Source organism: Myotis nattereri (assembly GCF_964212035.1).
Source record: "Myotis nattereri genome assembly, chromosome: 1".
Classification (NCBI taxonomy): domain Eukaryota; kingdom Metazoa; phylum Chordata; class Mammalia; order Chiroptera; family Vespertilionidae; genus Myotis; species Myotis nattereri.
In genome coordinates, this window is record NC_138075.1 from 227,596,742 (window position 1) to 227,612,474 (window position 15,733).

The following is a 15,733-nucleotide window of genomic DNA, read 5'->3' on the forward strand; positions in this document are numbered from 1 at the left end:
GAACCTGTGAGGTTGACACCTGGCAAAACTGGGAACTGGTCGCAACTTTCCCGCCAGCCTGCCCCACCCACACTCAATACATTTTATTTGTGGAAGGACAAAGAGAGAGGAGAAGGAAGAAAGTAACTTCCTTAGATGCTGCCAAGCTGTGTGGTAACGGGCAGGCCCCGGCTCTACCTCTGTTTTAATTTCCTTGGAAAATGAGGGGCGACTGTAGTTAAGCTCCAGCACCAGCCCTCAGACAGGCGCCCCCGAAGCCCGCCGGGCCGTCCAGCACCGCGGAAGCCAGCACCATGGACGCCAGGCTGTGGTGCCAGCCTCTGCGAGGTGGGGCTTCCTCCCTTGGCAGTGCTGGCATGTTCGCCTGGCAGCCAGCACACGCCCCGGGCAGGACCGGCGAGAGCACCCTCAGCCTGGCGCAGCCCCCGCGGCTTGGCACCGGGAGCCGCGTTAAGTGGGGCCTCCCGCTTTCTTCTTTTCCTCTGAATAGTTCCTTTTTCCTTCAGGAGGAGGCCGTGGATTCCAAGAGCCAGGCTCGCCTGGGCCGTGGAGCGAGGAAGGCGAGGACGGAAACACCCGGGAGCACGTGCGATCGCTGTCTCGGAACCTGCTCTCCACGACCAGCCTGAGAGGTGGCGTCAGGCCCTCGCCCGCTCGGCGCTCTTAGCTCCGAGGCCACACGTCTTCCCACGCAGCGCGGCTGGAGCCCGACGGGCTGGTAGCAAAGCCTCCATCTTTCTGGCGGCAGAGCCCATGCTGATCTCGGCACCAAGTGTCTCGAAACCTCTTCTTGGCAGGGCCGCGCTCTGATCACAGATTGCGAAGGCCCAGGGAGTTCTGTCATCTGAGCTACAGTCACTGCCGCAGAGGAGACGGGAGACGCCCTAGACATAATGTAAAATTCTACCTTTGAAGCATTTCAAAACAAAGAAGGAAAGGCCGGGAAGCAGGCCGGGGAGAATGCCGTCATATCCACATGGATCATGTCGGCTCCGTGCTCTGTTGCGTAGCTCTTCCTCACTCCCTTTCAGCTCCAAGGACCTGGGACTCTTATGTAGTTGCTTCATCATTTGTTCAGCAGAAATTTGTTAAGTAGACATGTTGCCTCTTACAGCTATAGACTTCATCTTTAGAAAATGAACCAGAAAACGTATGGACATTCATCAGCTCTTTCTCACCAACAGCACTATAATAATCATCTTTTATACGTGGGCATCAAAGTTGTCACTTTCCACTCTGATGCCTGGGTTTCTGGCCACGCTGTTCCCTCGCCTGTTCCCTGCTCAGAGCCTCACTGCAACCAGGCTCAGATGACCTGGCGAGTGGATTGTCCCTCCCTGACAAGGCAGGTCCCGACCCCAGGTAAGGTGGCTGAGTGCCGTGTCCTCCTGTAGATTCCCGTCCTTACCTGTCCTGACATTAGCCACGGATCTTTGCGTGTCCACTGTTCTCTCTTGTAACCCTTCTCTGCTGCTCACAGCTGGATCCTGAGCCCCCAGCACAGCGCCTGACACCAGAGATATCCCATGTGCTCCCTCCTCCCCACTGTTTGATGAATGAAGGCCAGACCGAACCCATTTTACCAATAAACTATATGGCTTTAGCCCGGTTGGCGTGGCTCATTGGTTGAGCATTGACCTATGAACCAGGAGGGCACCGTTCTATGTCTGGTCAGGACATATGCCCAAGTTTCAGGCTTGATCCCCAGTAGGGGGGTGTGCAGGAGGCAGCTGATCAATGATTCTCATCATTGATGTTTCTATCTCTCCCTCCCTCTCTCTTCCTCTCTGAAATCAATAATATATATATATATATATATATATATATATATATATATGATTTTATTAATTTTAGGGAGAGAGGAAGGGACAAGAAATAGAAACTTTGATGCATCAACATGGATCAGCTGCCCCCCTGCTGGGGATTGAGCCTGCAAATCCCCCCCATCATGTGCCTTGATCGGGAATTGAACCAGTAGCCTCTTGGTGCATGGGCTGATGCCCAACCACTGAGCCACACAGGCAGGGCCTTCCCCATAGCTTTCTTAAGCACTGCACCCTGCAGGGCCTCCTGCCGCAGCTTCCTCATGTCCGCTATTGAGGGCACGATGTGGTGGGGTTTTTGCCTGATGCTTTGCAGAAACTGATCTGCTCACTTAAAAACAGCTTTGCCTGTGGCACCCATGTCCGGGGTTTCACAGAGTAATCTTCCCTTTTTCTGGCTCGATTTATCCTTTAAAAAATGAAAAATGATTTTTCATTTCTCCTCATCCTTACACTCATTCAGCGGGTCCGTAGGGTGGCCTCGGGTTGAGTCCAGGCTCCATCATCCCACGCTGGTTGGGGATGCACTTCCGTGGCCGCCTCGTCACAGGAGCCGTGCAGGGCCCGCAGCGAGAGGCTTAAGTAAGGTTTCCCCTGCCGCGGTGTCTGCTTCCCCGCACCGGCCACCGGGACTTCCTGCCAATGCTGCTCACCACGCACTTTATGGTACAGAATAAACTGGGCTACGGAATCTCGGAAGCATCTGCGTCTGGAAGCGCCTGCCCCATTCACAGACCCGCCGGGGAGGCATGGCGTGCCCAGCGAGCACGTGGCACTGGGAGCCCGACAGCCTCACGGGATGCGCTGCGGGATTTTAGGACTGAGCTCCTTTCATCGCCTCTTAGCTGTAAGCACCGTGCGTCGTCTTCTTCTTTTTTAAAAAATGCTATTTTATTATTTTTTAAATATATTTTTATTGATTTCAGAGAGGAAGGGAGAGGGAGAGAGAGATAGAAACATCAATAATGAGAGAGAATCATTAACACATTGTTTGCGGGTAGCTTTTATCGCGCGCTAACAGGTGGCGCGGGCCATTTTTGCTAATTTTTTGCACAAATGGCAACGTTCAGTAAAATTACGATAACTTTAGTTTACGTATTTATACGTTACCCGCATTCTACCACTAGTCTATAAAATACGTATTAATACGTGTCCCGCGCTCTACTACACTGGTAGAACGTATAAATACGTAAAACGTGTAAACACATTTCCCGCATACAATGTGTTAATTGGCTGCCTCCTATACACCCCACACTGGGGATTGAGCCCGCAACCTGGGCACGTGCCCTGACTGGGAATCGAACCATGACCTCATGGGTCATAGGTCAATGCTCAACCACTGAGCCATGCTGGCCAGGCGAGTGTCTTCTTCATTTACAGCACCCAGCAGTGCCCATCTCTCAGTAGGTCTCGATACAAGTTCACCGAAGAAGTGACTAGATGAATGGATCTCTGAGACTTAACTGTTCACATATGGAAAATGGAAACATAATCTTTCCAGTCTGGTTAAAATGATTAATTGTTGCAACATCCTTATTACACTATATGGCACATAATAATTGCTCAATGAATGGATAAACAGTGACTAATGTTCTTAGTCCTTGTAGGGGCTGGAGGAGAAATGGGAATACCAGGTAGAGGGAGGAGGAAGAGGGAGGTAGAAAGAGGGGACACTACATTCAGCAAGGCTTCCTTCCCCAGGATCTTGGGTGACCCCTCCCCATATCCGGGGCATCTGACCTTGGGATGTCCTGAGGTTCAGGAGGGTAGAGGTGGTCAGCACCTCCAATGCCGGTGCCCAGAAGCAAGAGGACCATACTGCAGCCTGTTCAGTGGGTGTCACAATCTGATTCCTGGCTGCATCAGACCCTGTTCCATTCTCTGGGCACTCCAGGGGTTGTGTAAGCTAATGAGCATCTATACTAATAATAGAGGAATATGCAAATTATCCAGGACACCATCACAGTAATGACCAAACAGCAGGCTGCGTGAGGCGACCAGGCCAGCAGGGGGATTAGTGAGGGACCACCAAAACAACTGAACAAGCAGGCTGTGTGGGGTGACCAGGCTGGTAGGGGGGTTAGTGAGGGACAACCAAACGACTGAACAGCAGGCTGCGTGGAGCGACCAGGCCAGCAGGGGGGCAGTTGGGGGCGACCAGGCTGGCAGGGGGGTAGTTGGGGGCAATCAGGCCAGCAGGGGGGTGGGGGCGGCAGTTAGGGGCGATCAGGCAGGCAGGCAGGCAGGTGAGCAGTTAGGAGCCAGCGGTCCCAGATTGTGAGAGGGATCGGGCCCAAACCAGCAGTCAGACATCCCCCGAGGGATCCTGGATTGGAGAGGGTGCAGGCTGGGCTGAGGGGACCACCCCCCCACCCCCCCGTTCACGAATTTTGTGCACCGGGCCTCTAGTCCCGTAATAATCTCCTTTTGTGCTTACATGACCTTGGAGTTATTCTGTAAACAAAGGGTTGCATGGGACTTGTGCATTCTGTGCCCGCAGGTGCCCAGCATGTAATAAGCATATGTTGTTGAGTGAATGAATGAATAATTGAAAGGGGGTAGAGTGGGGTCCCTCTTAGAACTTCCCCCCATCTTTGTTTGGCAAGCACTTGGCCGAGACAATGCTGGCCACACTGTGTTGTTCCCAGGTGACCCTCAGTTCTGAGCAACAACAGGACAGGGTTTGAGTATTGGAAGGATACTTAGACATGACCTCATCCACAGCCAATCTGGTTCATGAATCATCCCTCTGCTATTCCTGACTATGAAGCCCATTCGGCTGTTCACTGGTTCATTCATTCTTTCAGGTTGCTGGATATCTGGTATGTGTCTATATTGTTCTGGATGTCAGCGGGGAGGATGATGATGATGACAATGGTGACAGTGGGTGGCATTCATCCAGTCCGTATGAGTTAAATAACGGGCTAAACTGCTGAGCCAAAGAAACCCTCAAATTCAAAACACAGTAGTTTAACTATCATAGGGTTTTATTCTCCCTTAATGGTCCAGAGGTGGGCAGGCAGTCCAAGTCCATTAGGCGTCCTTCTACGGGAAGTTATCCAGGGCTCCTTCTATCTGCTGTTCTGTTACTCCCCGGGGCGCGGTCCTCTCCAGCTGGGCTGAAGCTGGCTCACATGACCACCTAGGCAGTTTACATACAGGAAGGGGAAGGGAGAGGGCAGTCCTTATACACATCACTCCTCATATCCTGTTGGCTGAAACCTAGTCATGTGATCACTCCTACCTGCAAAGGATGCTGGGAAATGTAGTCTCTAGCCAGGTAGCCATGTGCTCAGCTAACACTGGCTGTGAGAATGTTCTCTTTTAAAAAAAGAAGGCACAAATGGATACCAAAGATCAAGCAGCAGTCTTTGCCATACAGCATAGCTCCTTCATCCTTTCAATTTACAGAAAGGGAAACTGAGGCCCAGAAAGCGGAAGCAGCTTAGCAGAGGCCCCATAATGTGCAGAACTTTTAAGGCCTGTCTCCTGCCTTCTAGGCCACACACTTCCCACCTCTACACATGGTGCCGTTTAGTAAATCATCATTATGGCTCCTGCTACGAGCGGTTCTGCTTTCTGAGGGAAGGATTTATCCTCCCTGGTAGACTATTCAATGGGCCAGCGGTTCTTAGTCCTGTTCTTCAGCGGAGGGGTGGGTTCCTGGAGCCTCTGAAAGAACTGGGAAAGACTTAACTCTCCCCATAAAAGCACTCAAATGTACACACACAAGTTCACGTACAGTTTCCTGACTCCTCCCGTAGGTTAAGAATGCCGACACACCAGGTGGGAATACGATGAGACACACTTCATGGATGCTGCTCTTGGCAGCTACGCGTAGAGCCTCCCTTCTGACCCCGCCCGGCTCACACACAGAGGGAAGTCTCGGCAAGCGCTTCTCAGGTCAGCATGGAGCTACTCTGCAAACTGTCTCAGTGTAAGAACAGGCGCTCAGAACTGCGGGCTACCAAGTTCCTAACTCTGACAAGGCCGCTGGGGGAGGTTTGCGGTGCCAAGAAATGCAGACACCCCACGTTAGCAGCAATTCACAGACCCTTCATCTGTGTGAAAGTGCACACATGCACATGCATACACACATGCGCACACATGCACACACACATGCACACACGCATACACACATGCGCACACATGCACACACATGCATACACACATGCACACATGCATACACACATGCACACATGCACACAGGGTCTCAATAAAAAGGTCACTCTTGAAATCACTATTCTTGCATCACGATGGGTAATTTGCTATGTGAGTGGAACGATTTGCAAGCAGAGCGCTGAACGTGCCGACCGCCTCTTATCTTGGGGCGCAAACAGCCTCCGTTGGTCTTCCCCTTCATGACGCCCAGGCTGCCAAACAGCCAGCAGACGTGCAAGCAGACGGCATGCACGCTAAGTGAACCAGAATTAAGTTTTAAATAAAATAGGCTTACCAGAAACGATAACAACATCTTTTCTAGCCGACCCTAAAAGAACGGCTTGGCACAGAAGACGCCCTGCCCCGGGGACATTAACCTCTACTGTGCCATCGCGTCACGTACAGTGAGAGGTGTCAGCCGCGGTGGTTTATAGCTCCAAGTGCGAGGATGGTGGAGGCTCCATCGTGTTCCAGGGACAGGACTAGAGCCCCAGGAATCTACTCACAGCAACTTATGTCAGAAAAGAATCCCAGCTGTTATTTCTGAGCCTGTACTTGGGATCTGAGAACACTGGATCCTCTACGGGATTCATAGGAGAACCCCTAGGGCAGCGATCGCCAACCTTTCCATCCCATGGCACACCAAAACGAATTATTAAAATTCCACGGCACACCAAAAATAGATATTGTTTTGTGGATCAGACAAAAGAAGAGGTTTAATTTTGATTCATTCATACCAGATGGCTATTGTTCTATTGGCTGTTGTCATTTTTCCATTTGACAATCCTATATAACAAAAGCCTATTATGCAAATTGACTGAAGCCCAATATGCAAATAAAAGCCTAATAGGCAAATCAAACAACTAATGGAAGGACTGGTCGCTGTGATGCACACTGACCACCAGGGGACAGGCATTCAACGCAGGAGCTGCCCCCAGCCTGCAGGCCCCAGGCCAGCCACAGTGGGTGCCAGTGGGGGTGGGGGGGCCTGATTGCCCCACCGTTTGCCCCACAGATCGGCCCTGTTCGCCAGCCAGGCCTAGGGACTCTACCTGTGCATGAATTTCATGCACCAGGCCTCTAGTCTAAGAGAAAAGAGGTCTGTGCCCCTGACTAAATATCGCATGGTTAAAAATTCTTGTGGTGCACCAGTTGAAAATCACTGCCCTAGACCATAACTTCATGCTCTTCCCACAGTGAACCTTCGGAAAGGCAGGTACGCTGAGCGGAGAAGCAGGTGGCTCCTGTTTTATTTACCTATCGGTTTTACACTTAGAAGACATATGATCCTTGTCAGGCGGTGATCCTGGGGCTGGCTGCACCTGGGACACAGCCAGAACCCGGGCCAGCCATTCGCTCTGGAGGGGACTGGATGGCACGCCAGGTCCCGTGGGAGATGAGGAGGAATGTGCTTACTTCACAAAAAGTCAGCCAAGGCGTGCCAGTGGCACCTGAGCAGCACCTTCAGCCATGAAGAGCCATGGCTAGGGCTTCTGGAGACTTCCACACCCAGCTGTCTGCCAGGGAGACCAGAGTGAGTGCAGCAGGTACCACTGTTACCCAGCCACCTTTCTGCTTCTGGAGACCTTCCTGGTTGAAAACACGCCTTGGCAGGGAGGGCAGCCCAGGCAGGTGGCCACATGGGATGTGACTGTGCCCTGTCGAAAGGGGCAGCCTCACCATGACACCCGGCAAGCTCCTCCCCGTGGGCCTCTCCGAGTTATCCGCAGGAAGAGTCAGAAACTGAGCCCTTCCTTGGGAATGAAACCGTACTTGCTCTTAGTATTTAAGCATATTTACCGCGTGTTAGCCTTGTTACGCATCAGTCTAGAGCTCCCCACCCCACATAGCCCTGGGAGCAGTCGGCTACTCTGTCTGTGACTAGGCACCGAGACCGTCAAGAAGGTTCCAGACACCTTTTATCACAGAGCGGGTGCTATACATTTCTGCCCACTGCTCCCTCAGCTCTCCTGCTCCAGAGTCTGACACAAAACACACGCTCCGGAGGCAGTGGCAGAGAGAAAGCCTTTTGCCAGGAGCAGGTAAACATGACCTCGAACGGGGCTCCTACCAGATCCACTTCCTGTGCTGTCCGCACGGCCCATATAAACACGTACCGTTTGCTTGTAATCTACAGGTATCCCCCAGGTTTCAAAAGTTCGCTTGGCACCACTTTGATTTTACAAAAGACCTTCATCAGCCTCTGCTTTCCACTAACTGAAAGGAACCCGAAGAGGATTTCTGCTTTTATGAACAAAGGCCAAAAGCAAAAATAGCAGCCCTGAGCCAAAAAGTGCCTGGAGCCACCAACGCTGGCAGACGCCTGGAGGTGATCCGCCTCAGAGCGCCAGATGGAACCCACCCGGCCCACACCTTGCCTTTGGACTTCCGGCCTCCAGAACAGTGAGAATATATTTCTGCTGCCGTTGTTTTAATTTTATCCTCATCTGAGTTTATGTTTTAATTGATGGGAGGGAGGGATGAATGGATGGGGGGGGGGGGGGAGAGAGAGAGAGAGAGAGGAAGAGAGAGAGAGAGAGAGAGAGAGAGAGAGAGAGATCAGTTGCCTCCTATATCTGCCCTGACTGGGGATCAAACCTGCAACCTGGGTCTGTGTCCTGACTGGAAATCAAACCCACAACTTTTTGGTGCACAGATCAATGCTCTAACGAAGCCACCCGGCCAGGGCTATTCTTGCTGTTTTAAGCCACCAAGTTTGTAGTAACTTGTCACAGCACCATAGGAACTAATACAATAACATGGCATGAAGGGCAAGCCATTTGCCCCCTGAGCCTCTGTTTCTCCATCTGTGAAATGGGGATGATCGTAGCACCCCCTCATGTAACTGCAGTGAAGAACTGTGAAACAGGCCTTACAAAATCAGGTGAGTCCAGTGTCCACAGATCTTCTCAGAACGGAAATATTTATCATTACTTTTCCTGATGAGTAAAATAATATATGACATAACACAAATCCCTAAAGAAAAGAAATTAAGAATGATCTGAACTTCACAACTCCAGAAACAGCCACAGTTCCACACGTCCTTCCTTTCCGACGTGACCTCCATGGTTAACTCGCGGATTGAAATCTCAGGTCCACCACTTCTCAACGGCTTGGCCTTGGTGTGGCCTCCCTGTGCCTGTGTCTCCTTTCGTGAGGATTAAAAGGGGCGGTCCAGGAAAGGCCCCTGAGATCACAGGCTGGCGCATTATCTGTAACTAGGGAGAACAGCGAAGTGGGGGCCTGGAGGGCCTGGCACCCTGCAAAGTGCTGGCACAGAGCCTGCCACCCAGATCGCGCAGTGCCGCACGCACTCCCCCTCGCGCTGTGGTTGCGCCCCCCGTGCTGTGTTCCGTGACTTGGAACTGCGCTCAGCTTCGCACGTGCCTCCTCTCTCAGCCTCAGGGACTTTGCACAGGCTGCCCCTCTCCTCCCACCTGGCTCATTGCTCGGTGCCCTTCCGGACTCAGCTCAGACACCATTTCTCTCAGGTGCCTTGACCCGGAGTGGGGTTCAGGGGCCTCCCTCTGTCCTCACAGCCTTTACCGATGTCCCTCTCACGCCCCTCAGAGTATGACCCATTCTGGAGTGTTGTCCTTGTCCCACACTGGACTTCTGAACTTCAACTCCATGAAAGCAGACCCTGTCCCATTCCCTCTGGGCCTGTCCTAGCACCTAGCCCAGGGCCTGGCCCACAGTAAGTGTTCAGGAAATGCTTGTTCAGCAAAGAAGGAAGGGGAGGAAACTCATGCCCCTTACTCTTCTCTGGGACCCTTTGCCTTTCCTGCCTCTCAGGGCTGGGACAAGTACCTCCTGGGATGCCTCCCACCACAGCACAAATTGCATACATGCCTGTGTATTTACTATATGTATCAGCCAGCTCTTCCTGTGATAATGCTGGGAAACAAACACACCCCCCTCCCCCCATCTCAGTGGCCTATAAAAACACACTTTTTTTTATTCATGAGCCTGCAACTCTGCTTAGGATTCAGGTGGGGTTAAGGTCTGCCGCTTGGCTCTCTCATTCTAGGAACTGAAGCTACCCCAGGGCCAGGTCTTCTCAGGATGGATGGGAAAAGCACAAGAGTTAAAACATGTAATGTCTCTTAAGCCCTTCACTCACGTGGCATTGGCACACTGTCACTTCCTCCCATCTACCACTGGCCAAACGAAGTCCCATGGTGAGCGCCACATCAGTGATGTGGGAGGAGGGGGAAACACCCCTCACCCCATGAGCAAGGGCAAGGACAGGGAGAGAAGGAAGAAATGTGAGCAAATAGTGCAATTCACAGAACAGCTCATTGCCGAGTATAACAAGTAACACCTGTATTGTGCTTCTTGCGTCTCAAGCACCAACATCAATTCATTTATTTCCCTCACAACCCTAGGAGGGAAGTACTATTATCCCATTTTGCAGATGAACACACTGAGGCCAGAGGTCATGTGATTTACCACATTAGCCCCTTAGGGTGGCAAAGTGGGATGAAACCTGGGCAGAACAGGGCGGGGAGCCCCCGCCTGTTACCCTGCCTCTAGAGGAAGGGGCTGTGTCTCCTTTATCTTGGTCAGTACCTTGCCTGGTGTAGACCAGCCACCCAAGCAATGCTTGCTGGTAGAATGAGAGGCCAGAAATCTTCATTGATCACTTGTTATATGCCTGGCACTGTTATGTTACCTGCTTTTATCAATATTATCGGATATGACCCTGACAGCGGCTCTGGGTGTGAATATCAACCTTCCCAGTGCACAGGTGAGAACTCCAAGGCAGACAGGACCGACAGGAAGTGGTGGAATCTGGTCTGTCAGCGAGGCTTGTCTGACCCCAGGCCTAGCTGTTGGGGCCAATCCTACAACTTCCGCTGGGTTAGCTGGGTGGGGCTGTCTCCAGGTGTCAGCTCTTTTCTGTGGCGTCTGGGAGTTTTGTTGTGTTAGAGAGAGAGAGAGAGAGAGAGAGAGAGAGAGAGAGAGAGAGAGAGAGAGAGAGATGGGTGGGAATGGGAAATTCAAGAACAATGTTCTTCCAAAGCACAGACAGTGGCTCCAGGCGCCCAGCAGATGGCAGGATGTGGCTGAAGATCGGGCAGTCACGAGGGCGGGGCGGGGCGGCGATGCACAGCGGGGTAACCTGCGCCGTGTCCCCCGCCCTACTTGGCCTCACTCGCCTCGGGGCGCGCCCCCTTCCTCCCGTCGGGTCTCCCCACCTCCTGACGCCAGGGGCCCAGCAACCCAGAGGGGAATCGCCCCGTTATCAGACTCCGAGTCCGCACAGCCCATCCGGCCACTCCTGGGGAGAATGGTTTGGGGCAAACCACGCCCCTTGGGGGCCTCCGTTTCCCCATGTACAACATAGGGGCCAGGATCCTAGAAGGTCTGGACCCCACTTTAATCCATCCAACACCTGGAAGCACATTAAGAGGAGAAGCGTTGGAGAACAAATAAGGCCCAACGGGGCGTCGTGGGGACTCCCCCGGCCCCCAGGACGGACTCACTCCTGACCGAACAGCTCCCTCCCCTCTGAACCTCAGCCTGCCGGGCTCTGGAATGGGCGCAAGGCTTTTCCTAACCGTGGGGTGCTGTTCCTAGAGCGCCGAGCAGGGCCAGGGGGAAGGGCCGCGGCGGAGAGCAGGCGCTTGCAAATTGCTAAGGATTTGGAGAGAGCGCCCCACGCGGGATCTCAGCGCCGGTGGGCGTGGCGGGGGGGGGCCGCGCCCTCTCCTCCAGGCTCCCCCTCACCTTCCCCGCTCCGGACTGAGCTCCCCAGGTGTCTGCGCTCCCCGAGGCGCCCGCCCCACCCCCGGGACTGAGCTCCCGGTGGTGTCCGCCACGCCCCCTCCAGGAGGTCCCCAAAGCCGAGCCCGCCGCCGCGCCCTCCTGCGGGGGGTGGGGGAGGGCTGTGTCTCCGTACCCTCCCCTCCTCCGCCGCCCGCCGCCCGCCGCCACAGCGGGGGGGAAGCGCCCAGTGGCCCGGCGCGGGGAGGGAGCCCGGGTCCCGGCGGGCGCGGCGGGAAGCTCAGCCCGGCGCCCGGAGGAGGGGGCGTGGCGGGCGCGGTCCCGCCCCTGCGCGGCGCTCGGCCCCGGGCCGCTCGGCGCCGGCTGCAGCCTGGGCTGGGCGCTCGCTCGCACCCGAGTCTGGCAGCCCGAACCCCGCGCCCCGTCCGGCGCCCCGGCACCCCGCGCCGCGCCCGGAGCACCCCGCATCCCCGCGCCCGGGCATGTAGCGGGCGCCGCGCGGAATATGGGCGGGAACCACTCCCACAAGCCCGCCGCCTTCGCCGAGGACGAGGAAGGTAAGGGGCGCCGCCCCCCCCCCCCCTGCGCGCGGCCTCGGCGGTCCCTCCCCCACCCCCTTGTCCCCAGCCTTCACCCTGCCCACCCACCCCCACCCCCCACCCCCCACCCCCCATCCCCCCGGGCGCGGGGCTTCCACCCGGGCAGCCACTGCGCTTCGGGGCCCCTGACGGCCGGGTTCGGAGGGGAACCCGAAGCCCTCCCTGGGGAGCAGAGGAAGGAGTGGCCTGGCCACCGAGTCCCGGGAAGCCGGGCGCCCTCCGAGCCGAGGCGGGAGGAGGCGGCAGGGGCGTGTGTGCCGGATGCCTGTGCCCTCGGGCAGGGCAGCGTCCGCGCCGCCAGCCTCGCCCAGGACCGCGGGGAAACTTATCCTGGTTCAAGTGCGTGGCTCCGAGGAAGACACCCCGCGGGTGGAGAGGGGCGCTGGGGGAGAGAGGCCCTGGGGAGAGGGGCCCTGGGGGAGAGGGGACCTGGGGGAGAGGGGCTCTGGGGGAGAGGGGCGCTGGGGGAGAGGGGCCCTGGGGGAGAGGGGACCTGGGGGAGAGGGGCGCTGGGGGAGAGGGGCGCTGGGGGAGAGGGGCGCTGGGGGAGAGGGGCCCTGGGGGAGAGGGGACCTGGGGGAGAGGGGCGCTGGGGGAGAGGGGCCCTGGGGGAGAGGGGACCTGGGGGAGAGGGGCGCTGGGGGAGAGGGGCCCTGGGGGAGAGGGGCGCTGGGGGAGAGGGGCCCTGGGGGAGAGGGGCGCTGGGGGAGAGGGGCCCTGGGGGAGAGGGGCGCTGGGGGAGAGGGGCCCTGGGGGAGAGGGGCCTTGGGGGAGAGGGGCGCTGGTGGAGTGCGGGGGCTCACACTTCACCTAACTCTAGGGGGTCCTCGCAGCCGGGTCACCAGAGTTCTGTATCTGGACTAGCAGAACCCCATCGCCAGTGCTGTGTGTCCCTGGGCAACTTGCTTAACCTCTCTGAAACCTTTGTTTTGTCCCCTGTGAGATGAGGATGAGGATACCACCTAGTACTCTGTGGGGCTGTTTGAAGCTGAACTGCTGGTAACCGTGTGAAAAGTGCGGGTAAATTCCATGGCAGAGCTGCTCACATGTAGTGGTGATGTTAGCGCTCTGCCTCCAGCAGCGTGGGGGTTTCCGAGTGCATGGTCTCCACCGCGTCCCCGTGTGCCAGGCCCGTGCAGCAGCCCCGGGAGCGGGAACTGTTCTCCCCCCTTTCAGAGTTGAGAAAGGTTGTCCTGCTCCCCTCTCAGGAGGGATGGACCCTGCTGTGAGGCTGGAGTCAGCACCCAGGCACAGGCTTGTGTGCCTGGTCATGGTTTCCAGAGCAGCCAGGCCTGGGGGTGGCGGTCAGATGCTTGCCCAACAGCTTCCTTCAAAGGGACACTGTTCAGTTCTTTCTTCATGAGGTCTAGCCTGGGGCACTCAGCAGTCATGACCCTCCCTGGCGATAGGGGCAGTGCTTATGGGCAGTTCGGGGGCCAGTGCAGGGCATGGGGACCCCGAGAGGCCCACGCCCCCTCCCTGGTTCTTTAGGGTGGAGCACAGGCAGGTGGGGATCCAGGAGCAGACAGGGGAGGTGGCGGAGGCTCTTGTGTGTCCCAGGAAGAATTAGGACACCGCGGAGCCGAACGCTTCCTCAGCCACGTCCATGTTGACCCTGAACTTGTCACGGGAGTCAGTGAACGTGACACGATACCCGCATTCGAAGGTCTGCTCTGCTTGGGACAGCCCGCTAGGGAGGGATGCCCCGTGGGAGCACTTCTGTCCTGAGAGAGGACGCGCAGACCCTCTGCGGAGATACTCTTCCATGGACAGCTGGGAGGGTGACGTGGCCAGGACCTTTCTGTCCTCAGCAACTGTTTTCCGCCTGTTTTGGACAGGGGTGTGTGCGTCTGCTCAGGCTACGGCAGCGACGCCGCACACATCGGAGCAGCAGAATTCGTTGGTGGTAGTGGCTTGAGCGGCAGAAATTCCATCTCTCACTGTCCGGAGGCTGGGAGCCCCAGGTGCAGGGGCCGGTGTGGCGGCTTCAGGTGGGAACGCTTCCTGGCCGCAGACAGCCCCCTGCCCGCCGGCCCGCACGCGGCCTCTCGGCTGTGTAGTGAGGAGGCAGAGAGATCTCTGGTGCCTCTTCCTCTTCCTTTTTTAAAAAAAAACATTTTTATTGATTTCAGAGAGGAAAGGAGAGGGTGAGAGAGATAGAAACATCAATGATGAGAGAGAATCATTTCATTGATCGGCTGCCTCCTGCAACCCCTCCCACGGGAGATCGAGCCCGAAACCTGGGTATGTGCCCTGACTGGGAATCGAACCGTGACCTCTTGATTTATAGGTCAACGCTCAACCACTGAGCCACACCAGCCGGGCTCTTCCTCTTCTTATAAGGACACCAGTCCTATCAGTTCGGGCTCACCTTTGACCTCACGTAACATCAATGATCTCCTTGAAGGCCCTGTTTCCAAATGCAGGCCATTGGGGTTGGAGTTTCAACATAGGAAGTTTGGGGGATCCCGTGCAGCCCATCACAGAACCCCTTGATGAGAGCCATGGATACCCTTCTCTGAAGAAAGCACAGACCCCCAATTTTAGGGCTTCCTGGTTCTAGCCTGGGTCAAAGGTCATGTGTCCGGTAATCCTTTTAGCATCTTTCTCTTTATGTGCAGAGGAAATTCACCTCCCTCGGATTGACAACTTCTCTATCCTTTGTCCCAGGAAATGAGCTTAGAAATATTTATTGGCGCCCTAGCTGGTTTGGCTCAGTGGATAGAATGTCAGCCTGCGGACTGAAGGGTCCCAAGCCCAAGTCCAATTCTGGTCAAGGGCACATGCCTGGGTTGTGGGCTCGATCCCCAAAAGGGGGCATGGAGGGGGCAGCTGACCAATGATTCTCTCTCATCCTTGATGTTTCTATCTCTCTCTCCCTCTCCCTTTCTCTCTGAAATAAAAAAAAAATGCTTTAAAAATATGTACTGGCAAAATAGTTATAGCTGGCATTATTGACCTTTTGAGTTTCCTGCCACAGTTCCTCATTCCAAAGGGGTCAGGGCCCAAGGTCAGACGCCCTCCGGGCTTGTTGAAATGCAAGGTTAGGACTCTCCTCCCAGTGCCCGCTGCCAGCCCAGGCAAACATTAACTCACTCGATTTTGCCAGCATGTTTCTTAATTATTTCCGTATGAGAGTAAAACGCTCTTATTTGCCACCAGTCAAATGGTAGAGAGCCAGGACAATGCAGGGAGCTCAGGGGCTGCGCTGCTCTAGAGGGGGGTCCCTAACCCTGGAGCAGGGAGGCCCGTGGGAGAAGACTTCTTCTTGGACTCGAGTCTTGTAGAGATGGCAGGAGGTACCAGGGAAGAAGGCGTTGGTACAGGGGGGAAGGGTGTTTCAGAGGATGGAACAGAATGTGCGAAGGCAGACAGTAAAGAGTAATCATGGCTCGTGGGGGAGATTGTAGGGGGCTAGCA

The 15,733-nt window shown here is 55.5% G+C and overlaps 1 protein-coding gene across 1 annotated transcript in view; it reads left to right on the plus strand.

Moving 5' to 3' along the window:
- Nucleotides 1–12,219: 12,219 nt before the first annotated feature.
- STK32B (serine/threonine kinase 32B) overlaps nucleotides 12,220–15,733 on the plus strand; it is a gene marked incomplete at both ends in the record, with an annotated part of 124,443 nt that continues 120,929 nt past the window's right edge. The window contains one exon of the mRNA XM_081082333.1: nucleotides 12,220–12,271. Within this exon, the coding sequence (XP_080938459.1) occupies nucleotides 12,220–12,271 (52 nt within the window). The remainder of the gene's footprint in view (nucleotides 12,272–15,733) is intronic.